Consider the following 25,062-nt stretch of genomic DNA (forward strand, 5'->3'; position numbering starts at 1 on the left):
CTGCAAGAGGAATATTTAAATCTCCCAGGTTCCTGCAAGCAAGGCAGGTCTTTATCTTCCTTTAATGTCACCCTAGAACCCTCAAAGGGCCATAGGTACTAGAAAGGAAAACCAGATGCCAGTTAGGACATTGACTGGGGGCCCGTGTCTTCCCTGCAGGCTGGAAGGCTGCGGCCTCACGTCTGGCTGCTGCCAGAACCTGGCCTCCGTGCTCAGGGTCAGTCCCAGCCTGATGGAGCTAAACCTGCTGCAGAATGACCTGGACAACCTCGGCGTGAGGAGGCTCTGTGAAGGACTCAGGCACCCTTCCTGCCGGCTCATATTCCTATGGTGAGGCTCTGCGGGCCCCTTCTGGGCAGAGGGCAGAGAATGGAGGGAGGGGATGCAAGTGCCACAGAACTGGACAGAGGAAAGAAAAGGGACAGACAAATGCACGGTCAGCCAGGCTTCCTCACCAGTGATGCCACTTACTTAGGCCGTGTGACTCAGGCAGCTCTTCACCTGAGACTTGGTTTCTTTATCTGTCTAATGGGGCCATCATATCAATAAAATGCTTGTGAACACTAGGACAGAGTTCAGACAGAAATGGGCTTGGAGCACTGGAGTCCTGTGCAGCCGACAAGCAGTGAGCCCCCAGCCCTCCTTGCTGCCCTGCAGGCCCTGAGGGCGATGTTCTCTGAGCAGCAGCCCCTACCGTGACTCTCAGCCACTTCCTCTTTCCTCCACTTCCTGAGAACAAGTCCACTGGCTGTTTCTGGCTGAGCCCTTGCTTATTGCTCCTGGCTGGGGCCCTGTCACACACTCAGAGAGCTGAGGGCTCCAGACCCTCCATCCCCCACCCGCTCAGGTCCTCTGTTGAGCTCCAGCAGCCCTTAGAAACATAGTGGGAATCACAATATTAGTGGCTCTGTCGTGTCTGACTTCGCGACCCCAAGGATCGTAGCCCATTGGGCTCCTCTGTCCATGGGATTTTCCAGGCACAAATACTGGAGTGGGTTTCCATTCCCTTCTCAGGGGATCTTCCCGACCCAGGGATCAAACCCAGGTCTTTGAGGGGTCTGCAAAGTCTGGGCCCTGGCCACCTTCAGCCAGGAATCCCTCCTTTAGACTCTCAGGCCTAAAGGCGAAGTCGGGGCAAGATAATGAGATAAACACTCTGCAAGTGGGTTCCCCCAAGGCTAACCCTGACCATTTACAACCAGGGGAACTCCAGCTCCCTCCCCACCAAGCATTTCTGCTACATAGTGCAAGGCCTCTCCAGAGCTTGGCCTCAGCCGGGAAATCTGAATTTGTGGCCAGCTCACTGGTTACTGGTCAGACCTGGGTTGCCTCAGAGCAGCCTGTGCCTTGTGGTCCTGTGAAGGTTTCTGCTTCCTTCCTCCCAGAGTCCCGGGACCGGACTGGGAGGGACAACCGTCTACGTGGGGGGCTCCATCTTCTCCCTAGGGCACACTAGCTCTGATCACAGCAATGAGTGCGGCATGCACTGCCCTCTACAGTGTGTCCCGTCCGGGGCTCACGACTGGTGGAGCCTGTCCATCTGTGTTAGAGAGGAGGGCACGGGGGCCCAGAAAGAGCAACAGCTATCTGAAATCTGAAGCAGCCCAGAACACAAGGCCAGGAGAACGGAAACAGGGCACTCGCCTTTCCAGCAAACCATCTAGCCTCTGAGCAGGAAATCCCAGGACCTACCCCTGGGTGGTCATCTTCAGGCTGTGGGGAATGGCTGTTCTGTGGTGGACGCTGTGAGCCACTGCCCAGATGCTCTCCAGGAATGAGGATGTAATCCTAAGCCACTGGGAATGCTACTGACAGCCAGCTACTGGGATGATGTTTGCCTATAAGGGCACCCTCTCCCAAGATCTCATCCCGTTCCTGGAGTGACCTGCATCTAAGGCCTGACCAATGTCAGGGTATAAAGACCCAGCGCCTCCTCCCAATTTGGGGCAGCTCTGAGGGATCATCCCAACTTCAGAGCCTCCAGTAGCCTTGGCTGAGGTCTCCATTGAGACGGCATCACAGCCCAACTTCTTCCTCTCTGCCCAGACCTGTTTCCCTCTCCCCGCCACCCTTGTGTTGATCCAAGAACACCCCCTAATAAACCTCACTCCACTTTCCATCTCAGAGCCCAATTCCCAGCAAACCCAACCTGCGACAGTTTCCTCTGGGAGGTGGCAGATTCCACCATCCTGAGCCCCCAAGGACCTCGGGATCACGCAGGGGTCCTGGGAGAACCAGGCTACCTTTGTGCTTACAGGCTGGACCAGACTCAGCTGAGTGAGGAGGTGACCGAGATGCTGAGGGCCCTGGAGAAGGAGAAGCCTCAGCTGCTAGTCTCCGGGATATGGTAAGGTGGGGAGACTCAGAACCCCCTCCTGCTGTTCCAGGATTGGCTGAGTCCTTGGGGCAGGTCCAGAACCAAGAGATGGGGAAAGACATGGAGTGGAGGCAGACACAGCAGAGCAGGGAAGAAACCAAGAAAGCACGGCAGCCAGAGAGAGGTTTGGGCGTTGATTTGTTTAGTGCGAACAGAATTATGCCACTCCTCTGCTTAAACCTTTCCATTAGATGAATGTGTGCGTGCCAAGTCGTTTCAGTTGTGTCCGACACTGTGTGACCCTATGGACTGTAGCCTGCCAGGCTCCTGTGTCCATGGGATTTCCCAGGAAAGAAAACTGGAGTGGGTTGCCTTTGCCTTCTCCAATAAGAAAATTAAAAAAAAAAAAAAAGGTGAATGGGTGCGTGGATGAGATTTGGAACTTGGAAAGCAATGACCACTAGGGGGAGACAAAGACAGAGAGAGCCTTGGAAGTGCCAGACACCTACACCCCGACCCTCACCCGCCAATATAGTATACACGCAGCCGAAGAGGCTGGAGGGGTGAGCCCCAGAGATGGGAGAGTCCTTCTTCTTCCCCAGGGAATCTGCTGCAGCGCCCATGTTCTCCCAGTTTGGTGCACTTCAGCCTGTGACCCCAAAGGGCAATTGTTCACTGATTCTCAGTAGCTGTGCCTCACCTTAAAAGGAAAGGAAAAGGCTCCCAGCTTTAGAAGGACCCACTTGTCACAGAACATGCCCTGTATCCCTCACACAATGTGTGAGGCACACAGCAGTGAACAAGGGCCCAAATTTCAGGAGCTCAGCCCAGCAGTTGCAAATTATTCCCTCCCCACTCCCACCCCAGCCACCCACCTCCACCCACAGAACTACATCTGGGTTTCTTAAGGACACTGATGGGCCCACTAGATTCTATGCAGAGCAGCTGAGCTGAGCTCTGAAGAATGGGAGGGGTGTGCTGGGCCCGGAAGGGGTTGATTCCAGGCAGAGGTGGTGTAGCTTGCCAAACAAGAGCCAGATGCCTGAAGTGCATAAAGCCAAGACTAGGGCACTGGCTTTTGAGAAAAGAAAGAGCTTTATTGCAAGGTCCGCTAGCAAGGGCACAGGAGGTAAGGCTCTCAAATCAATCCAGGGTTCAGGGCAACATTTAAGGGGTCTAGAGAAATGTCAATCTTGGAAGCTGATTGGCTAGTTTCAAATAAGCCAAACAAGCTACTTGCACTGCTGGAAGCCAGATCTTCCTTTTTTGAAGGACTTCTAGTCCCAAAAAGGGCTTCTGGGGCAACATTTCTATCCTTTGAGTTCTGTAGACTGAAGATTCTGGGTTCTGAATACTGGAGACACAGGTTCTGTCTTGCACGTGGGGGTGCTATCTAAATAACTCAAGGCTGCATTAATCAGTTAACTTATTTAAAGGCGGCAAAACCAGTTTAAGCTGGTCCATGTTTTACTTGCCATTTCAGTAGAGGTGCTGAACTTAGCTTCTTTGAGGAATAGGAGGTCAGGGACCTGGAGCAGAGCTACTCAAAGTGTGGTCCTCAGAATCAGCAGCAGAATCAACATTCCCTGGGGGCTCAGAGGGCTTCCCAGGCCGTTCAATAGTAAATAACCCACCTACCGATACAGAAGACTCTGGTTCGGTCAGGAAGATACCTTGGAGAAGGAAATGACAACCCACCCACATATTCTTGCCTGGAAAGTCCCATGGACAGAGGGGACTGGCGGGCTAAAGTCCATAGTGTCGTGAAAGAGTCAGACATGACTTAGCGACTAAACAACAGTAAGGAGCTCGGCAGAAAGGCCCCACTCCAGACCTGCTGAGTCAGAACCTTGGGGTGGGCCCAGGAATCCATGTTCTAACCCAGGGCTTCAGGTGATTTTTAACACTGATCTAGAGCCACGGGAGCAGGGAGACTGGCACAGGTGGGGCTGGGGGTGGGAGGCAGTACCTAACATCTTTTGGGCCACGTTAAGAATTTCGATCTTACTCCCCAAATCAATAGACATTTCAGGGCTTTAGCATCGAAGTTCTGTGCCAGGTTCCCATTTTCAGATCAGCTGCTGAGTGGACAGTGGACCAGAGGATCAACAGCAAAAACAGGGAACCCTTTAAGATGAGGCAGTGGTTCTAGCCACAGATGTCAGGGCCTGGGACCAGGGTGGAGGCCATAAAGATGGAGAGAAAAGAGCTGTTTTGGAGGCTTGTCAAGGTGATCAATCAGCTCTTAGATTAGCCAAGGGAGAAGTCAGGATGATGCCTCAGTTCCGGTATAAACAGCTGGGTGGATGGGGGCCATTCATGGAAGCAGGGACTACAAGAGAAGCACCATGAGGATCAGGAGTTCAAATTCCGATGAGTTGAACTCAAGTGGGGATGTCGTGGAGATGGCCCCCAGAATCCTCCACGATCTTCGGGAGAATGAATTCTATCCAGGAAGCCAAGTCTGAGGATCCTTCACGAGGTCCCACGTGGAGCAGAGATGAGCGATATGTCCTCACTCAAGCGACAGAGACAAGCATCAGGTAGTTTGAAGGGGCCAGGCTGGGAGCATCATGATGTGGGCTTGCGGAGGTGGAAGGGGTTATGGCAGCTGTGAAAGGTCATTCCCTCCATCCTCCTGCCTTTGGAGTGGGACAGAGACACCTAGGGGAGACTCCATGAGAGATCTTCCACTCCCCAAACCTTGCAGGATTTCTGCTTCCCTCTCTTCCAGCCTCAGGGGGCTGGACTGTTCCTCTCCTAAATATCTACAGCATGACTCATACTCTGAACCAGAGCCCAGTCTCTTAAGGCCCACTCTGGGATTCTAAGGCCTGGAATCCCCTCTCCATCTCTGCCTGTCCGTCTTTGGAGCCATGTTCCCCTCAAAAGCTGACCACCCAGGAAGTGCTGCGAAGAGCAGTAATTCTGGGAAGTGAGAAAGGGGAGGGAGGGGGGTTTGGGCAAGTGGAGGAAGCAAGGTTGAGCCCCCTTGGATAGCAGGCAGACTGGCCTTGGGAAGGGTCCCTCTGTGGTCTAGCCTAGCGGGCCAGGGGCAGCCAGGCAGGAGAACCTAAAGCTGGCCACTGCCCTGTCTGTTCTAGAAGGCAGCTCTCCTCAAGCAGCACAGGTGAGACCCTTCTGTCTGTCTTCTCCTGCCCCTCCGGGGGACGGGCACATGGAGTCTCTGGGGACCGAGGATGACCTCTGGGGCCCCACAGGGCCTGTGGCTACTGAGGCGGTTGACAAAGAAAGGAGCCTGTACCGGTAAGTGAGGGGGCCTGGCCTGTCCCAGCCCCTCCATCCCCATGCTGGGTCCCCACAGACAGTCTGCACCCCAATCATGGTCCATTGTATCCCCCTTCACCACGCCACTGTGCAAAGAAAGACAGGACTGAGATGTTGGTTGGTGTTTTATTATGAAATAAGAAGGGGTTTGGATGGGGGAGGAAGAAAGTTGGTTGGGATTTTTTTTAATATTTATTTGTATTTATTTATTTTTGGCTGTGCCAGGTCTTAGTTGCAGCATGTGGGATCTAGTTCCCTGACCAGGGATTGAACCCAGGCCCCCTGCATTGGGAGCTCAGGGTCCTAGCCAATGGATTACCAGGGAAGTCCCTGGAAAAAGAGATTTTGTTATGAAAAATTTTAAATAGACACACAAGTAGAGTCCAGGGAACTTCCACGTACCCATTATTCAGCTTCAACCTTCATTTTACCAACTTTGTTTCAACTATCCACTTTCTGCCCCTTTTTTTTGCAGTATTTTTAAGTCCAAAGAAATGGGTGTTTTTAGCCTTAAATATTTTGTGATACCTTTCAAACAAAGACCTTTTCTTCCATAACCACAATGTCATTTTTCACATGTCAAGAAGTTTACAATTAAGCCTTTCATATCGTCCAGTACCCAATCCTTATTAAAATATGTTCAATTGTATAAAGTGTGTCTTTGCAGATGATTTGTTCTAATCATGATCCAAAGACAGACCACTTGTTGTATCTGACTTTTTATGCTGCTTTAATCTCACATCCTGCACCTCCTGCATTGGCAGGCAGGTTCCTTACCACTAGCACCACCCAGGAAGCCCAGGGGAGCCAGGATTCAAATTCAAATCCATCTGACGTCAATGTCTGGGCTTATAGCCACTCTATAGGATCCATAGTGCCCAGCACAGGGCCTGGCACCCAGTAGGTGCTCAGTGAGTCTGCGTACAGTAATCCAGTGTCCACTTCTCCCCATATTTTGCAGAGTTCACTTGCCCGTGGCTGGCTTCTACCACTGGCCCAACACTGGTCTCCGCTTTGAGGTGAGAGGGCCAGCAACCATTGAAATTGAATTCTGTGCCTGGGACCAGTTCCTGAACAAGAATTTCCCACAGCACAGCTGGCTGATTGCAGGACCTCTGTTTGACATCAAGGCTGAACCAGGTGCTGTGGCGGTGGTGTTCCTCCCTCACTTTGTGGCCTTCCAAGGTAAGCAGGAGGGAGAGACGGAAGCAAGGTGACGGTGGTAAGAATGAGCCTGAAAAGGGCTTTAGAGGAGATGTCCTGAGGGGGACTCATGGCTGCTTAGAGAGACTGAGAAAGGATTAACAGAAATGGAGACAGCTTTTCTCTCATTCCATGGTGCTCTGGGCGTATCTTTTTTGAAGCACTTTTGTCCCCAGACTCATAATTATTTTTGCCTGAATTACTTAAAAGCTTCCCTAAATAGAAAGTACAATACAAGCTAACATTGAGCTTCCCTGGTGGTACAGTGGGTTAGAATTCACCTGACAATATAGGAGACATGGGTTCAATCCCTGGCCCAGGAAGATCCCACTTTCCGCGGAGCAACTAAGCCCGTGAGCCACAACTATTGCGCCTGTGCTCTAGAGTCCATGCTCTGCAAGCAGAGAGGTCCCCACTTGCTGGAACTAGCCTATGTGCAGTGATGAAGACCCAGGGAAGGTCATAAATAAATGCAATAAGGAGGGGATATCAATTATTCTGAAAAAAATTATTAAAAAAATCTCACAGTCAAAAATTACAAATGGTAAACAAGGCATCACAAATGAGAACCAGAAGAAACACAGGTACCAGAACTGGTCCCATTAAATGAATACATTAATTAATTAAAATAACTTAAAAATAAGAAAATAATAAGAATCAACCCCATAAAGACTCCACACATTTTGTGTAATCAGAAACAAAACACAAAAGAAATGTGTTCATATACTTATGGGGCTTCCCTCATAGCTCAGTCGATAAAGAATCTGCCTGCAATGCAGAAGTCCCAGATTCGATTCCTGGGTTGGAAAGATCCCCTGGAGAAGGAAATGACAACCCACTCCAGTATTCTGGTTGGGTTACAGTCCATGGGGTCCCAAGAATTCGACACAACTTAGCGACTAAATCACCATATACTTACAGAAATCACCCTGGGAAAAAATAAGCAAAAAGCAATAAATCATTAAAAATAATAAATCAAATTTGATAACAAGCTAATTAAAGAAAATAGGAAAACATTTTTTAAAAAATTAAGTGACATGGAGGATAGGATACTATGAGAAGGCCTAGAATACACCTAATCAGAATTCCAGCAGATATGGCAGAGAGAATGGAGAAGATGAAATACTCAAAGAGAGAATTGCCAGGAAATTTCTATGATTACTGAAAGATGTGACTTTTCTGTGCTGTGTTGTACTTAGTCGCTCAGTCGTGTCTGACTCTTTGCCACCCCGTGGACTGTAGCCTACCAGCCTTTTCTGTCCATGGGGATTCTCCAGGCAAGAATACTGGAGTGGGTTGCCATGCCCTCCTTCAGGGGATCTTCCCAACCCAGGTCTCCCACGTTGCGGGTGGATTCTTTATCATCTGAGCCACCAAACAGGCCCAAAAGGTAGTACTCTAGTCTCCCCATTGGGGAATTGAACCCCAGTCTCCCACATGACAGGTGGGGATACTCACCATGATACTAAGAGGAAGACACACAATGATGAAAAATTGAAAAAAATCCATGGGCTATGACAGAAACATGAAAAGGTGTTGCTTCAAAGAAAGACTAGTGGAAAAGAGAAAGATGGTAATTATAGTTGTATTTAGTGAATTCTTCAGCATTTTGTCAGATGGTGTATACCATGGTGACATTATTTTCACACCCAAAAAACCAATGAATGTGCTCTCTGGGGGCCTTTTCTGGGATTAAAATCAGTCAGCAATGTTCTGACTGGTGCCCATCAGCCTAAGGGCCTTGTCTGGCTTGCTGGATGTCCCTCTGCTACCCGGAAACCACTGCATTGCTGCAGTTGCCAAACAACACAGAGATGGAACCAGGACCCCTGATTTCCAAGCCTGTGCCTCTCCCACTACCAGCCTTCATCTCTCAAGCTGCCTCTTCATCTCAAACTCATCAGTGTCCATACCTTGCCAGATTTCTTGACTGCAAACTAACTCTGACTGATTTAGGCAGGAAAGGAATATATAAAAAGATTCCTGAGTAACTTGTAGACTTAACAGATTAGGCAACATTTAAAAAAAAAAAAAAAAGGCAGTGTGCAAGGATGCTGAGAACCAACAAAAGTAGGAAGAGACCTGTGCTGCAGGCATAGCCATTGCAGGACCCTCCTGCCATGGTGGCTGCTGGACTCGACCCACTGCTACTGCCAGAAGCATCTCTCTTCATTCTCTCAAGATCCAGGTCCTGGTAAGGAGCATTCACTTACTCAAGTTTTGGTCACATGCCTGCATCATAGCCACCAGGGAATAGCAGCTTCCAGGGTAGGAGGCCCAGCTTGTCTCCTGCTGAGACCCCCCACACTGGTGGGGAAGGGGTTCTTCTCTAAAAGAGGAGTATGAATGGTGGGTGGCCAAACACTGGACAAGTGTATACTACCCTTGGCTGCTCCATTTCCTCACTGTCCCTTCCTCCTCCTCGTCCTCCCTCTGCCTGGAGTCAAATCCGCCCACATCGCTCAGTGGCCCTCATGGTTAGAGACTCCACACCAGCCAGTAACCACAGGGTCCATAGCTTTTTAACAACTCCTGGGTCAGGGGCTGGTCCTCTGTATGGGTTTGGCTAAAGGGAGTTTCCGTGGTGCTCCCACCCTAGAGACAGTATTGCCTGAAGCCCCCAAAGGTGGCAGGCCTATGCACGATGGCTTCCCTAGGAAGACCACCGAGCCTACAGTCAAGGACGTCACTCCCCCAGCCAAGTCTGATTTAGGGAGGTACTAAGTCCTTGCCTCTCATATCCGTCCCTTGACAGGGAACGATGTGGACATCTCCCGGTTTCAAGTGGCCCACTTCAAAGAGGAGGGGATGCTCCTGGAGAAGCCAGCCAGGGTGACGCCATGTTATGCCGCCCTGGAAAACCCCAGCTTCTCGCCCATGGGAGTTCTACTGAGGATGGTCCACACTGCCCTGCGCTTCATTCCCATCACCTCCACTGTGCTGCTGTACCATTACCCCCAGCCTGAAGAAGTTACCTTCCACCTCTACCTGATCCCCAGCGATTGCTCCGTTCAGAAGGTGGCAATAAGAGCCAGAAAGGTTGGGCCAGGGTGGGCTTGACAACAAATAGGAAGCACATCCAAAGAGTCCCCTAGATGGGTCAACTGGGAATTGGGATGGGCCACTTATAAGCAGGAACCTTGAAGTGGGTAAATAGTCCTGCTCCTGCCCAGCCATGGACTAGTCTGGCTCCCCAAGGTCTCCTCTGGCTGACTCTGCCACACCATCACTCATCTCAGGACAAGCCTCTTCCTAGGAGTCAAAAGAATGGGTGGTTTCCATGCTTATTGTTGTTGTTGTTTGGTCACTAAGTCATGTCCAAGTCTTTGTGATGCCCTGGACTACAGCATGGACTGCAGGCTTTCCTGTCCTCACCACCTCCCAGAGTTTGCTCAAACTCATGTCCACTGCATTGATGATGGCATCCAACCATCTCATCCTCTGTCATCCTCTTCTCCTCCTGTCCTTAATCTTTCCCAGCATCAGGGTCTTTTCCAGTAAGTTGGCTCTTCGCATCAGGTAGCCAAAGTATTGGAGCTTAGAACTGTCTCTTTTCCCCTGTTACCATGTCTTCTCCAACATCGCCAATTCCCAGCCTGAGCACAGCAGACGCCAAGCATGGGTGGGGGGTGGGAAGCCAGCAGCGGGGGTACAGCCCCCATCACCCCCCGCACACACAGAAACATCATCTCACTTTGTTCAGACCGGGTTCTGTAGGCAGAATCTGAGTCAGGGGCCAGACACATCTGCTGCTTTGATCCTTGTTCTGTACTCCCCAGGCCATAGACGATGAAGAAAAGAAGTTCCAGTTTGTGCGAATTCACAAACCACCCCCGCTGACCCCGCTCTACATGGGCTCCCGCTACACTGTGTCTGGTTCAGAGAAGCTGGAAATACTGCCGGAGGTGAGCAGCCCAGGCGGTCAGCCATCGCTGGGCTCAGAGGTCTTGCTTGGAAATACCTGTGAGTGGGTCTCAGAGCTTTCCCAGGGACTGGGTGAACTGGGGTTGGGCAAACAGCAAGTGGGGCTTCCCTGGTAGCTCAGCTGGTAGAGAATTTGCCTGCCATGCAGGAGACCCCAGTTTGATTCCTGGAGAATCCCCATGGACAGAGGAACTTGTGTGCTACAGTTCATGGGGTCACAGAGTTGGACACCACTGAGTGGCTCAGCACAGCACAGAAAACAAGTGAGATTTAGGGTGAGCAGGAATGCTTCAAAGGGTAGGAGACAGGAAGCTGGGGAGGGTCACATTCAGAATGGGGACAACACTGGGAAGAGTTGGGCTATAGAGTGACAATGACCTCCAATTAAAGCCACCAAGGACTTCCCTGGCAGTCTAGTGGTTAAGACTCCATACTCCCCCTACTCCCCCCCACCAAAAAAAGACTCCACACTCCCAGTGCTGGGGGCCCAGGTTCAATCCCTAGTCAGGGAACTAGCCCCCACTCTCCACAACTAGAGAAAGCCTTTGGGCAACAACAAAGACCCAGTGCAGCCAAAAATAAATAAAGATGTAAAAAAGAAAGGAAAAAGCAGTACCTAAAGATTGACTTCAGTCCAGGAGATGGTCAGAGTTGGGCCAAGTGAGGTGTCAGGTGGGGAAAGACCTTACTGGCAGGCTTCAAGGTGGCTTCTCACGCAGTGATTCTCTCTCTTTACAGGAATTGGAGCTCTGCTATCGGAGCCCTCAAGAATCTCAGCTGTTCTCTGAGTTCTACGTTCGCCATTTGAGGTCAGGGATCAGGTTGCAAATAAGAAGCAAGAAAGATGAGACTGTGGTGTGGGAAGCCTTGGTGAAGCCAGGTAAAGTCAAGTCCAGGGAGCACAGAGGTGGAACGAGAGAAAGTTAAAGAATGTGTGTGTGTGTGTGTGTGTGTGTGTGTGTGTGTGAAAGAGAGTTTGTATTATCACAACTTGCTGATGAAAAGAAATAATCCAGGGGAGTTCTGCGCCTTTTCCTAGTGACAACAACTGATAAGAGGAGAACTGGAACTCAGGTTCAGTCCAGTTCAGTTCAGTCCAGTCGCTCAGTCGTGCCAACTCTTTGCGATCCCATGGACTGCAGCATGCCAGGCTTCCCTGTCCATCACCAACTCCCAGAGCTTGCTCATACTCATGTCCATTGAGTCGGTGATGCCATCCAACCATCTCATCCTCTGTTGTCCCCTCCTCCTGCCTTCAATCTTTCCCAGCGTCAGGGTCTTTTCCAATGAGTCAGTACTTTACATCAGGTGGCCAAAGTATTGGAACTTCTGCTTCAGCATCAGTCCTTCCAATGAATATTCAGGACCGATTTCTTTTAGGATTGACTGTTAGATCTTGCAGTCCAAGGGACTCTCAAGAGTCTTCTCCAACACTCCAGTCCAAAAGCATCAATTCTTCAGAACTCAGGTTAACCTGACTGTAAGCCCTGTGCTCACTTTCTCTTGCACCATGTGTGTCCACTCTGCCCTTGAATAGACTCTGATACCCACAAGGTTTTTGGCAGTTTCTCACGAAAGCTTGGAAGGTAGATGAAAGAGGGAGAACTAAGGGACTCCCTAGTGGTCCAGTGGTTAAGACTCCAAACATCTACTGCAGGGGGCACAAGTTTGATCCCTGGTTTGGGAACTAAGATCCCACATGCCATGCGGTCAAAAAAAAAAAAAAAAGAGTAAGAACTAGATGCTAGATGGTTGTATGGTTGTGTGGATTAGGCCAGTTCTGGCAACATCAGATACTCTAACCAGGATCATTCAGTTATTGTCAAGGCAGGCAAAAGGAAATCCAAATATTGAACTCTCAGGAATGAAAGAAATTTTACAATCTCTTAATCCAACACCAGCATCCCCAAGAAACAAAATCTCCTGGACAGTCCTTCCTAGGACAACCAGCCTTTGTCGGTTGGTTGGTCACATTCCATCCTTAGCTGCACAGGCATCACAGTGTGGGAGAAAGAGAATGGACTTTACTTGGTCCCAGCTTGGGTGCAGACACAGGTGGAGAACTCACCAGCCCCAGCTAGGGCCCTTACTTTCTGGGTCATCTTAAGAACATTACCTAATTCATTTGAACTTGGGTTCCTCATCTGTAAAGTAAGGATCACAATGCCAAACCTGTGGAATTGTTGGAAAGATTAAATAAAATGAGATATGTTCATGTCTCATGCTGTGGTTCCTAGTAAAAAGTGAAAGTGTTGGTCAGTCAGTCGTGTCCAACTCTTTGCGACTCCATGGACTGTAGCCCGCCAGACTCCTCTGTTCATGGAATTCTCCAGGCAAGAATACTGGAGTGGGTATCCATTCCCTTCTCCAGGGGATCTTCCCAACCCTGGGGTAGAACCTGGGTCTCCTGCATTTGCAGGTGGATTCTTTACCATCTGAGCTGGAAATAGTAAAGCCCAGTGGTCCCTAGTAAATAGTAGCAATATTATTCTTCTTCCTTGTACTAAGCCAACTTCCTTGCCTATCTTGATTCTGTCCCTTGGAGCTGACAGATCTATTTCTATTTATAATCTGTTTCTCCTGGGAGAGCCCAGGAGAAAGTATCAAGAAGAGTATCTCTTCAAGAAGAGATACTTGAAGACTGGGATCAAGGCCTCCCCTAAGTCTTCTCTTATGCAAGTTAAATATCTCTACTTCCATCATTCCTCTTGTATTTTGGTTTTTAAATTATTTGCCATTCAGACACCTTCCTGGTAGATGTTACCATTTACAGATGAGCCGGGATGGACTCCCTGAGTGTCCAGTCTTCAGGGCAGGGGGGGGGGGGTGGGGGTGTGGAATCCCCTCCTCCACCCTCCAAATGAACCCAATGCTCCCGAAGCCACAGCTGGAGCTCCCCTATCCTGTGCCCACCTCCACACACCATCAGGTCACAGTGAACCTGAGTCTGCTCAGACTCTCAGGACTTGTCCACATGAGCTGTTGTAAACAGCCCCTTTCTCGCCTTATGCAAGTAACTTGCTAAGCCCCTTGAGTTACTTCTGTTGTTTTGCTATTGAAATTATCACATTACTCCCAAGTGCTAAGGTTTTCTTGATTCCTTTTAAAAAAAAAAAAAGTTATTTATTTGGCTGGACCAGTTTTAGTTGCAGCATTGCAAATTTTTAGTTGTGGCATGTGAACTCTTAGTTGCAGCAGGTGGGATCTAGTTCCCCAACCAGGGATTGAACCCAGGCCCTCTGTATTGGGAGCACACAGTCCTAGCCACTGGACCACCAGGGAAATCCCTTGATCTTCTGACATCAAAATTCAGAACAGATTTGATCTGTATGAATCTAGAAGGCCAAACATGGGCAAGGAGATAGATGTCTGCTCAGAAGTTTAAGACATCCTTAAACTATTTAAGGACATCTTAGATAGTTTAAGCTATCTAAACCCTGGTTAGTTCTCTACCAGGGTTCCCTTCAGGACAACACTGGATAAACCATGTCTGGGATGCTGAGAAAAACTGCTATTGTTCACTTGGATGCCTCTTATCTCTCTCCCACCCTCTGTCTAATCATGGCTTCTGGGCCTCAGTTTCCCCATATGCATAAGGAAGGGATTCACCTGGATAATCTCTAAAGGCCCTTCCAGCCCTTACTCCAGATTCTATCAGAATTTATCCATAGCTTGTTCTCAGAATGAGAGAATCTCAGAAGTAGGTAGGAGTTTAGAGAAGTATCGCGTGTGTAAATAACCAGCACTGTTACAATGCTTCTTCATCTCTGTTTCCCTCCAGGAGATCTCAGACGGGCAGTTACTCTGGCCCCTCCAGGCCTCAGAGGTCAGTAACAGGTGTTAGAGACCGCATGAGCCAGTGACAATTCTGGGGTGTACTTTCAAGTCCTGGAGAGTTGGGAAGAGGGGAAGGAAAGACTCTCATTACAAATCTCACAAGCAGTCAGGCCCTGGAGAGTGCTGTGCACCCCATGCCCCTTCCTCCTGCCCATGGGAGCCCTGGCACCTCCCACCAAACCACCTCAGATGCCTCCACCAAGAACCCCACTCCAAGCTCAAGCAGAATGGGCAGGTGTTGACGTGAGGGAGGGCAAACGTGGCTTTCTGGTGGTCAAATGCCTTTACAGGGCAGAAGGAAGCCAGGGATGCAGAAAAGCTGAGCGAAGAGAAGTAGAGATGGAGGGTCAGAGGAAGGGACGGTGGTACGAGCCCTTCTTTGTTTGTTTCCAGCCTCACCTGGCTCCCCAGCTGCCCTGAGATTGAGGCACTTTGTGGACCGATATCGGGAGCAGCTGGTGGCTCGAGTGACATCCGTGGACCCTGTCCTGGACAAGCTGCATGGACAGGTGCTGAGCGAAGAACAGTATGAGGGGGTGCGGGCAGAGGCCACCGCACCAGGCCAGATGCGGAAGCTGTTTGGGTTCAGCCGATCCTGGGACTGGGCCTGCAAAGATCGTCTTTACCAAGCCCTGAAGGAGACCCATCCTCACCTAATCATGGAACTCTGGGAGAAGTGGGGCAGTGAAGAGACCAGGCCAGGCTCCTGACAAGCTGGGCCGCTGTCTGAACACCTGCTGTGAGTCCCGGCTCTGCCTGAGAGCACCTGGGCCTGTTGTTCTTCGGGATACAAGTTACCATCCGAGTTGTCTTCTAGGCCTAAAGAAAACTTTGATGATGACGCCTTTGCTGGGCATTGCCTTGCCCTGCCCAGGAAAGCCACACAGGAACCCAGACGGCCTCCCTTGGCTTTCACGGGCCAGCTGTCCAGATGAAATGACAGCATCTCAGAGAATGTCCACCTGGAGCTGGCAGGAGTTCTGCAGACCTTGTAGCAGCCTCGCCCAAGAGGCTGTGGTCCGCTGGCCACAGCAGCCAAACCCAGAGTCCTCCCTGTGCTATCCAGACGCAAAGAGGAGCAGAGAGAACGTGGGGCTCGGGGCTCTGGCTGGAGATAGACAATGGAAATGGACACCTTGGGGGTTTTGAATGCCTTGTGAACAGGAACAAAAACAGATTGGTTTTTCACTTGTCCAGCCAGGGCTGGGGCACCCACGTTCCCCTCAGGGCCCTCCTTGGGTTCATTCCCAGGGGAACTCGAGCCCACTCACCAACCTGTAGACGGCCAAGAACAAAAAGGGATGCAGAGGCTCCTACATGCAGAAGGCGCGACCAAGGGTGTCTCTACTTTCCAGGTTCCCCCAAACCCACAACCCCAGGCCCAACCATCAGAGGGGCCATGAAGAGGGAGGTTTACCCCCAGGGTTCCAAGGCAACCCCTCCTCAAAGACAGCGGCTGGAGGGCTGCGGTCCCACTCCCGGGACATCCTGTTCCACACAGATGAGCAAACTCATGGGATAATGCAGAGATGTTCCCCAAATCACAAAATATTTGAGCGCAGAAAGTGACTTGGTAACAACTCCCAAATAAAGTCGGGGAAATGTCGCGGTGCAAACCAAAATTTCTGGTTGATGTCAGCAGTCATGGATTGTTTCTTTCTACAGGGAGAACAGATAACAAAGGTCAGACAGGCGGGCACATACACATATCTACACACACCATTCCCCCAAACCACGAGATGACAGAGTATCAAACACCCCAAAACACAAACCCTCTATTTTCACTCACACCCATCCGCCCTTTCTTTCGTCTCCCAACTGGCCCCAATGCCTCGGAAAGCTGAAGTGTGCATGAGTTCCAGAATGATCGAGAGGAAGCAAGAGACCACAGCTGGGGATAGGGTGGCCCTAGGATACCCAAAGGTGCCCAGGCTGCCCGGTCTTCCCACAAGCTCTGGGAGAAGCTCAGGCCTCTGGCGAGAGGCCTCCTAGGGTGCATCCAGCTGAGTTTTCTCCCTAGCTAGGAGGGTGGCGACCCCGAGACCTCTGCAGACTAAGTGTGGGAAAAGCCCAGGTGCACTCCAGGCCAAGACCCGGGACCGCAGAGAGAGGAGGTGGAGGTCAGGGGTGAAGGTGCGCAAGGAAGGGTCTGCCTGCACTGCCCTCTCCCGCGGGGTTCCCCTACTCACTTCCCTCCCTTCCAATCCACTGCAGTCTCTTGTTTCCGGAGGCCCAGTAATCTATTCCCAAATCGGGAGCCATCTTCATGGCAGCCAACTGAAAAGTGGGGTGGCTCTCGGGGGAGGAGAATGGCCAGAAACAAAGGCAGGTCGGGAACTAGGGGAAAAGATGCTTGACTACTTTGGATCCGAATCCTAATCGCCAACAGTTGGGATACTGAGGGAAAGGCAGTGAGCTGGGAACCAAATCCTGGCTTCACCCACTAGATGTGGTCCTGGAAAAGTCTAAACCACTGTGAACTTCAGTTGTGGGGTCTGTTAAAGGGGGACAATGATACTTGCCTGAAATGGTTGAAGATGGCATGGACTGATGTGTAAGGTGAGTCCACAGCTACTGATTCAGTGAACAACTGTCAGTCAACAAACCTCACCTTCATTGTGCTTGAGGACATTCTAGGTGAGCAGTTTCTATTCCAGTGGTAAGGAAATATTAATAGAAATCATAAATCCATTTTGGACTTCCCTGGTGGTAGAGTGGATAAGAGTCCGCCTGCTAATACAGGGGATCCGGGTTCAGTCATTGTTTGTGGAAGATTCCACATGCCTCAGAGCAACTAAGCCTGCAGGCCCCAGCTCCTGAAGCCCCTATGCCTAGAACCTGTGCTCCACAACAAGAGAAACCACCTCAGTGAAAAGCCAGTGCACTGCAGCTAAAGAGTAGCCTGGGCTTGCTATAACTAGAGAAAGCCTGAGAAGAGCAAGGAAGACCCAGCACAGCCAAAAATGAGATAAATAAATTCATTTAGAAGATACTTTCACATACTGTGAGGTACTTTTAAGAAAACAAAAATTGGAGAGGGTGATAGCTGGGGGTGAGGGAACAGCATACAACTTTAGAATGCTCAGGGAGAAAGGACTTTTCTGAGGAAGTGACATTCATGAAGGACTTTCCTGAGGAGGTGACATCTGAGTCAGACCTTTGCCCACAGACATCCTTGCTGTTGGTAGTACTGCTACTGCTTTGTGCCCTAGAAATGCAGAAATTCTGATAACAGTCTTCCGTATCTCCTTTCACACCTTTTTTCTATCTCTGCTGTTTGTCGTTTAGTCGCAGAGTTGTCCAACCCTTTTGCGACCCCATGGACTGTAGCCCACCCAGCTCCTCTGTCCACGGGATTTCCCAGGCAAGAATACTGGAGTGGGTTGTCATTTCCTACTCCAGGGGATCTTCCCGACCCAGAGAATGAACCCACACATCCTGCGTCTCCTGCATTGGCAAGCGGATTCTTTACCACTGAGCCGCCTGGGAAGCCCTATCTCAGTAATCATATATATGTTTGTGTACCCACTGACAAAATCTCTCCTGGACCAAACTTTACTTAGGCTCTTCTGAATCCTCTTCCCAACTGGGCCTTGACTCTTGGACTTCCGTGTGGTTTTTTGCATTTTTTGGTTTTAGTTAGAACTCTACTAATTTAGTTTATCCAGAATCACCCACCCTTGATACCTGATTAACTTCCTCATCCTCCACATGATACCTGATCACTCTGGCCTGCTTTCAGCAACAATCCTGTTAGCAAAGAATTACCCAACTCTCCCAGTAGCTTTCCACTGACAAACACACCGCCAGCACCACTAGCACTGCCGCATCTCCCAGCCAGCCCACTCTGCCCTTGGCTCTAAACCCCCAGCTTTCCCTTGTATTCAGAGTTGAGCCCAATCTCTCCCCTCTGCTGCCAAATGCTATCACAGAAGTTCCGATACCTATCACAATGTTGTTATTGTTTAGTCACTAAGTCAAGTTCAACACTATTGCAACCTCATGGACTGTAGCCAGCCAGGCTCCTCTGTCCATGGGATTTTCCAGGCAAGAATATTGGAGTGGATTGCCATTTCCTTCTCCAGGGGATCTCCCTGAGCCAGGGATCAAACCCGCATCTCCTGCTTGGCAGGCAGATTCTTTACCACTGAGCCACCTGGGAAGTCCATCTATCACAGTAGTTCTCAATAAATTCTGCTTACTATTTGAACAACTGTCATGAATAATCTTTTTCTTTAAGAACGCATGCACACTCACACACACACACACACACACACACACACACACACAGGGTTTGTGACTGTCTTATGAAACCCCTCGTCAAATCCTCCCAGGTAGGGACACAGAGTATTTCGAGACAGAAGCCTGATATGTCCTCATTTGCCTGGCAAAGCAATAAAGCTATCCTTTTCTACATCACCCAAAATTCAGTCTCTGAGATTTGATTTGGCACTGGTGTACAGAGAGGCCAAGCTTTCAGTAACAAGGGGAAGAGGCTTGCAGCGCGATGGGCACTGGGTATTAGTCATGAGTCCTGTCTCTGTCCCTGGTTTCCTAGCAACCACTGTTGAGCATGGTGGGTTGCTAGGCAATGTGGGGCCATCCAGACACTTGGGTACTGTCCTTAGTCTGCGTGGGCACCAGTCAGAACATTGCAGGATATTGTTAATCTGACAAGTGGCCATTGGGCCCATTTTTAGATTTTCTCATCTATTAATTGCTTTTGCTGCACAAAAAAATAGTATAACAATGGTAAACAAAGTCTGATTTTTCTGAAAAATCAGAAATTGCCCCATGATCTCACCATTCAAACAATTCAAAAATAACCATCTTTACTCTTCCTGTTCTAACCTTTCTCTGCAGGCATACATTTTCATCTTGTCATCCTAGCACATGTGGTTTTAAATCTTGCTTTTCTGACTTTTTACAGTATGACAAGCACCCCTCAAGCTATTTGAGAGTTTTGAGAATAATCTCTCTGATGCCTCTGTGTGATACCATGCAGTGGACTGTTGTTCAGTTATTAATTCGTGTCCAACTCTTTGCAACCCAATGGATTGCAGAATGCCAGGCTTCCCTGTCCTTCACTGTCTCCCAGAGTTTGCTCAAACTCATGTCCATTGTGTTGATGGTACCATCCAACCATCTCATCCTCTATCGTCTCTTTCTCTTGCTGCCCTCAATCTTTCCCAGCATCAGGGTCTTTTCTAATGAGTAGAATCTTCACATCAGGTGGCCAAAGTAACGGGGCTTTATCCACAGTCCTGTCAATGAATATTCAGGGCTGATTTCCTTTAGGATTGACTGGTTTGATCTCCTTGCTGTCCAAGGGACTCTCAAGAGTCTTCTCCAGCATCACAATTCAAAAGCATCAATTTTTCCACGATCAGCCTTCTTTATGGTCCAACTCTCACATCCATACATGGCTACTAGAAAAACCATAGCTTTGACTATACAGACCTTTGTCAGCAAAATGATGTCTCTGCTTTTTAATACACTGTCTAGGTATGTCATAGCTTTTCTTCCAAGGAGCAAGTGTCTTTTAATTTTATGACTGCAGTATACACACCATCACTTAATTAAGTATTCTCTTGTTCCAACATTGAGTTTGCTCCAGTTTCTTTGCCATGATAAACAGTATGAATCTTTCTGCCGAAAGCTTTTCTTTACTCTTTAGACTGTTGACTTGAAAACAATATTAAGGGGTGAAATGACTGTATCAAAGTACATGAATATCCTCATGACTTTCTGTCTTACTAAACTGCTACTAGAGTTCCCTTTTTTCTATATCCTGGCCAACATTTGTTATGTGTGGGGATTTTGATGATAGCCATTCTGACAGGTGTAAGGTGATATCTCATTTCTGTTTTCTGGACATTTCATTTAAATGTATCATACAATCTGTGTCCATGTTCATCTGGTTTTTTTTCACTTATTATAATGCTTTTGAGGTTCATCCACATTGTAGCATGTTTCAGTAGTTCACTCCTTTTTATTGCTGAATATTACCCAATTACATAGGTAGTCAACATTTTGCCTATCTATTCACCATTTGATTGACATTTGGATTGTTCCCAGTTTGGGGCTATTACCAATAACACTGCTATGGACATCCGTGTAGTCTCTACACAGACATATGTTTTCATTTCTGTTGGATAGAAACCTTGGGGTGGAACTAATTCCCGGGTTGTATGGTAAGTGAATGGTTTGACTTTTCATGCAGTTTACCAGAATGTTTTCCAAAGTTGCTGCACCATTTTACATTCCCAACAACGGCTCCATATACTCCACCTCTAGGAAACTAAATGCTCTTTCAGCTAAACTTGCTAAACTGTGAGACTGTGATCCTGCTGCTGCCAACAACCATTCATTCACTTCGATTCATTCATTCAACAAATTTTATCTGAATACCTACCACTAGGCACTATGTGGTAGACTCTGGCCCCACAAGTCCCTGACAGCTCTGTGAGATGGAGAGAGACGGCAGCCTGGTGACATTGTTTCCGCTTGCTAGTTCTGGCCCCCTCCGGCCTTTCAGTTGCAAGAGGGAATGAGTTCCTGAATGGCAGGGTTGGGTCTGCAGCAACTGGCAGGGCCTGCCATGTATTCCTCCCAACCACTGGGACCCAAGTAACTCCTAGTGGCTGCTTTCCCCAATTCCACAAGGGAACACCAACCAGCTTTGGAAACGTGGGTGCGACAGACATGCCAGGAGAGGGTACCCAGCCATCTGTGGTAGACCAGTGGGACCCATGGAAGAGTCCTGCAGCTGCCAAGAGGACCTCGGTAGGGGTGGCAGTGGGGGAGTGGGCTGCTCAATTCAGGCGATCTTTGAAAGTATTTGTTCCTAATCTTCTAATCATATGTGATACGCCCAAAAGGCTGGGATACTGCCTTCCTGAGTGAGGAGCAGGAAGAAAAGGACCACCACGGCTGACTGTACTACCTCTGGGCTTGAGACTGTGGGAGACTTTATTTTGTTACTCTTTTTGCAATAGTGTTTTCGAAGTTTAGCGTTTTCTACAAAGATTATGTATTAGTTTCTTTATGTATTAAATTTTTTAATTAAAAAAGATCACATAATATTTCTTTTGAAAGGAGAAATAAACCCCCAGGGAGCTCCGCGTGGAACTGGGATCCTGCCCGTCTGCATTTCAGCCTCTTCGGCCCCAAGTCCCCTTTTCGCCCTTCCGGGTCCCAGTTAGCAGCTCGCACCCCCACCGGCTTCCTGCATCACCCCCCGCCCCCCAGCCCCCGGGTCAGTTTGCCATGGAAACAAGCCAGGTTACACAGAGACTCCTGAGGCGCCAGCCCTGGAGCATCCTGGAGGTTGAACCCGGACAGCCAACCTCTGCAACAGGCTGGGAGCTGAAGCGCAAGGCAGAAATAAGAGGTTCCACGACTGAGACAGACGTGGCGCAGACCCTGCAGAGGCCCCCGGCTCCGCCCCCACCCGGTAGTTGAAAAACAGCCGCAGCCCCGCCGTCGCCGCCCACTGCGCCTAGACCTTGCCAGGACCGGACCACTTGGAACCCACATACCCGTCTCCCCGCATTCCTCGCCTATGGCTGACCAATTCTTTCAGCGCAAACCCTGGGACCCCGAGCAGCTTCGCCAGGACCCCGACTCTGACTCCGAAGGCCTGTTTGACAAGGCTCCTCCGGAAGAGCCCCCCGCTGTCCGTGGGCCCAAGTCGGCGTGGGCCGGGGGCAGGAAGGCGGGTCGGCGCACTGGCGGGAAGGCACAAGGGGCCCGCCCCGGGCAGCCCCCTAAGGGCGCGATGCGCCCCCAGCCCCAGGAAGAGGCCCCTCCATTGGACGAAGGCTGCTATCTCGACCATTTTCCGCACCTCTCCATCTTTATCTACGCGGCCATCGCCTTCTCCATCACCTCCTGCATCTTTACCTATATCCATTTACAGCTTGCCTGATTGGCGGGGGCGGGACGGAATGCGCGCAGGGCTGAGGCGGGAGGGAAGGGAAAGGAAGTGCTTAGCGTTTTGTGCCTGGAGACGCGCCGCACCCCCTTCGTCTAGCTTTTGACGCTTGTGTCTTTTCTTCTCTGCTTGTCACCACCTTTGTCTAACTGTCCATCAGTATAAACATCCAAAGCAGCTGTCGCTAATGAAATAAGCACCCGGGGACGAGGGGACGGGAACACAGTCAGACTCCAACGTTTAGTCTTCGCGGTGAGATGGATCCCCATTTATCATGAGGATGTTTCTGGACCCTACCGCTTTGTGAGGTTGGGGCACGCAGAGAGAGCCTGTCGTTTTGTGTCTGGGGCGTGTACAGCGAATCCAACCCTCTGTTTTTTAAGGGATGAGCCGACCCTGGCCGCGGACTTCCAGAGAGGGCCCCGCGGGGAGGGTCGGCGCCCTGGCCTGGGCTGGGCTGGGGCCGGAGTCCTGTGGTGCTGCATCGCCCGACCACCCCCTCCCAGGAGCCAGCTGAGCCCCCCACCCGACCCCGAGCTGGCGCAGACAGAGCCCGGCGCGTGGGAGGGAGTTGGCGGACCTGAGCGCGCAGCGGACGTCACAAGAGCGCAGCACACAGTGAGTGGCGTCTGTCGGGGTAGCGCACCACCTCCCCAGAGACTTGAGCTCACCGGGACTGCGTTTTCCCTGCCTTAGGCTTTGATGACGCTATCGTTATCGGGACCGAGCGGAAACAAGGCCAAAGGAGCTGTTCTGCCAGGAAGTCACCCTCTCATCGTGTCCTGGACGCTTGGGACCAGCGGCTGCAGACCTCCAGGGACACGCCGGCTCAGAGCTTGCACGCTGCGCTGCGCGGGATGAGGCTTGGGGCCCAAGAGAGGGTTTCGTCTTTAGGAATTGAGGGGGTGGGGTTTGCTTATCCTGGCCCTGAGCCCTTCCAGAGCCTCGCAAAAGGGAGTGAGATTTCTGATTGAGGAGAATTCGCTCTAGGAAATCACCCAACCTCTAGGGGTTTGTCATCTCATACCCAAAAGGCGCAATACCAAAACCCACCTTGGCAGGTTATTTACCCACATGCCATCTCTGTTTTCTCATGAATGTTTAATGTCAAAACATAGCTCTCTACTACAGTGTATACTTGGAAATGTCTGCAATTGTGGTGCCTCTGATGAAATAAATTCTTCCTTTTCGGTCTCCTCTATTTCTGTCCTTTATTCATTTCCAACTATGCAGTGAGCCCACCAAACTTCCTATTCCACTTCAAAATTCACCCCATAATCTTCACGTCCCTACTGTCCCTCCAAAACCAATTTCATCCCATTACCCAGCATTCCAAGATACAGCATCTCTCTCCACTAAATAGCTATAAAAAGAAAGTGAAAGTTGCTCAGTCTTATCCAACTCTTTGCAACTCCATGCACTGAATCCCCCAGGCCAGAATAATGGAGTGGGTAGCCTTTCCCTTCTTCAGGGGATCTTCCCAACCCAGGGATCAAACCCAGGTTTCCCTCATTGCAGGATTCTTTACCAGCTGAGCCACAAGGGAAGCCCAAGAAGACTGGAGTGGGTAGCCTATACCTTCTCCAGGGGATCTTCCCAACCCAGGAATTGAACCCAGGTCTGCCACATTGCAAGAGGATTCTTCACCAACTGAGCCACAAGGGAAGCAGATAAGTCAAATAGCTATATAGACCTCTAATTGGTATCTTCTCCATCTCATGTCCTGACAGCATACCAGAGTCCAGTTCTCCTGTCTGACAGCAGGCCTCTGTCCCCTAGTGACTCACTGCCCTCAGTATCCAGTCCCCATTTGCCTCTTATCAAGACACTTCCACCCCCCCCAACAGTCCCCCCACTGAGCTCTAGAATTTGCCCCAATTCACCAGCTTGTACCTTTATAAGTTCAGTGTTTGCTGACAGCAAGATCTTGTCATTTCCCAGTTCTGTTTTCCCAGAATCCCATATCACTACCTGCCTTGATATCTGGACCCTTTATTTCAGTACCAAAAGTGTAACACCTACCATCTCCCAACATCAGCCTGAGTTGTGCAGCCAGTTTACTACAATAATTTATCCCCAATAAAAGGTACTGTTCTCCAAAATTAAGTCTCCAAGGTATGATATGTACCGTTCTTTTTTTCCAGTTTACAATCTTGGATACTGGATCTTTACTGTCCTTTGATATTGACTAAGTACTGAATCCCAATACATGGCCTGCTGCTACTGCTAAGTCACTTCAGTCGTGTCTGACTCTGTGCGACCCCATCCCTGGGATTCTCCAGGCAAGAACACTGGAGTGGGTTGCCATTTCCTTCTCCAATGCATAGAAGTGAAAAGTGAAAGTGAAGTCGCTCAGTCATGTCCAACTCTTCGAGACCCCATGGACTGCAGCCTACCAGGCTCCTCTGTCCATGGGATTTTCCAGACAAAAAGTACTTGAGTGGGGTGCCATTGCTTTCTCCAATACATGGCCTAGTGTTCTCCAAACATGTGATCCCATTGTTTCCCATTCACACAACCCCATCCCTTATTTTTTTGGCCACACCTTGGGGCATGT

General features: G+C 49.9%; 2 protein-coding genes and 1 long non-coding RNA gene across 5 annotated transcripts in view; 2 read left to right on the forward strand and 1 right to left on the reverse strand.

Annotated features, from left to right (window-relative positions):
- The window catches only part of NLRP1 (NLR family pyrin domain containing 1), a 31,161-nt gene extending 14,970 nt beyond the window's left edge, over positions 1-16,191 (forward strand). The window contains exons 8-17 of one of the 3 annotated variants that reach the window (XM_070478928.1): positions 160-330; positions 2,258-2,347; positions 4,772-4,860; positions 5,422-5,584; positions 6,567-6,790; positions 9,564-9,826; positions 10,588-10,713; positions 11,471-11,612; positions 14,514-14,558; positions 14,963-16,191. In XM_070478928.1, coding sequence (XP_070335029.1) covers positions 160-330; positions 2,258-2,347; positions 4,772-4,860; positions 5,422-5,584; positions 6,567-6,790; positions 9,564-9,826; positions 10,588-10,713; positions 11,471-11,612; positions 14,514-14,558; positions 14,963-15,279 — 1,630 coding nt within the window. In that variant the 3' untranslated portion in view covers positions 15,280-16,191. Of the gene's footprint in view, positions 1-159; positions 331-2,257; positions 2,348-4,771; positions 4,861-5,421; positions 5,585-6,566; positions 6,791-9,563; positions 9,827-10,587; positions 10,772-11,470; positions 11,613-14,513; positions 14,559-14,962 lie in introns of those variants that run through there. The other 2 variants (XM_070478929.1, XM_070478930.1) reach the window with 2 other exon arrangements.
- Positions 13,590-21,830, reverse strand: LOC139039061 (uncharacterized). The gene is made up of 3 exons (XR_011492202.1): positions 17,092-21,830; positions 14,969-16,228; positions 13,590-14,620 (listed from the first exon to the last, which is right to left on the reverse strand). It is a non-coding gene; the product is annotated as an uncharacterized lncRNA (long non-coding RNA).
- A 209-nt stretch (positions 21,831-22,039) lies between these two features.
- Positions 22,040-23,706, forward strand: LOC110150116 (uncharacterized). The gene is made up of 2 exons (XM_020912935.2): positions 22,040-23,123; positions 23,202-23,706. The coding sequence occupies exon 1, from the start codon at positions 22,134-22,136 to the stop codon at positions 22,497-22,499; it is 366 nt and encodes a 121-aa protein (XP_020768594.2). The 5' UTR covers positions 22,040-22,133; the 3' UTR covers positions 22,500-23,123; positions 23,202-23,706.
- Positions 23,707-25,062: the final 1,356 nt, after the last annotated feature.

This window comes from Odocoileus virginianus, chromosome 17 (genome assembly GCF_023699985.2).
Source record: "Odocoileus virginianus isolate 20LAN1187 ecotype Illinois chromosome 17, Ovbor_1.2, whole genome shotgun sequence".
In the NCBI taxonomy this organism is placed as follows: Eukaryota; Metazoa; Chordata; class Mammalia; order Artiodactyla; family Cervidae; genus Odocoileus; species Odocoileus virginianus.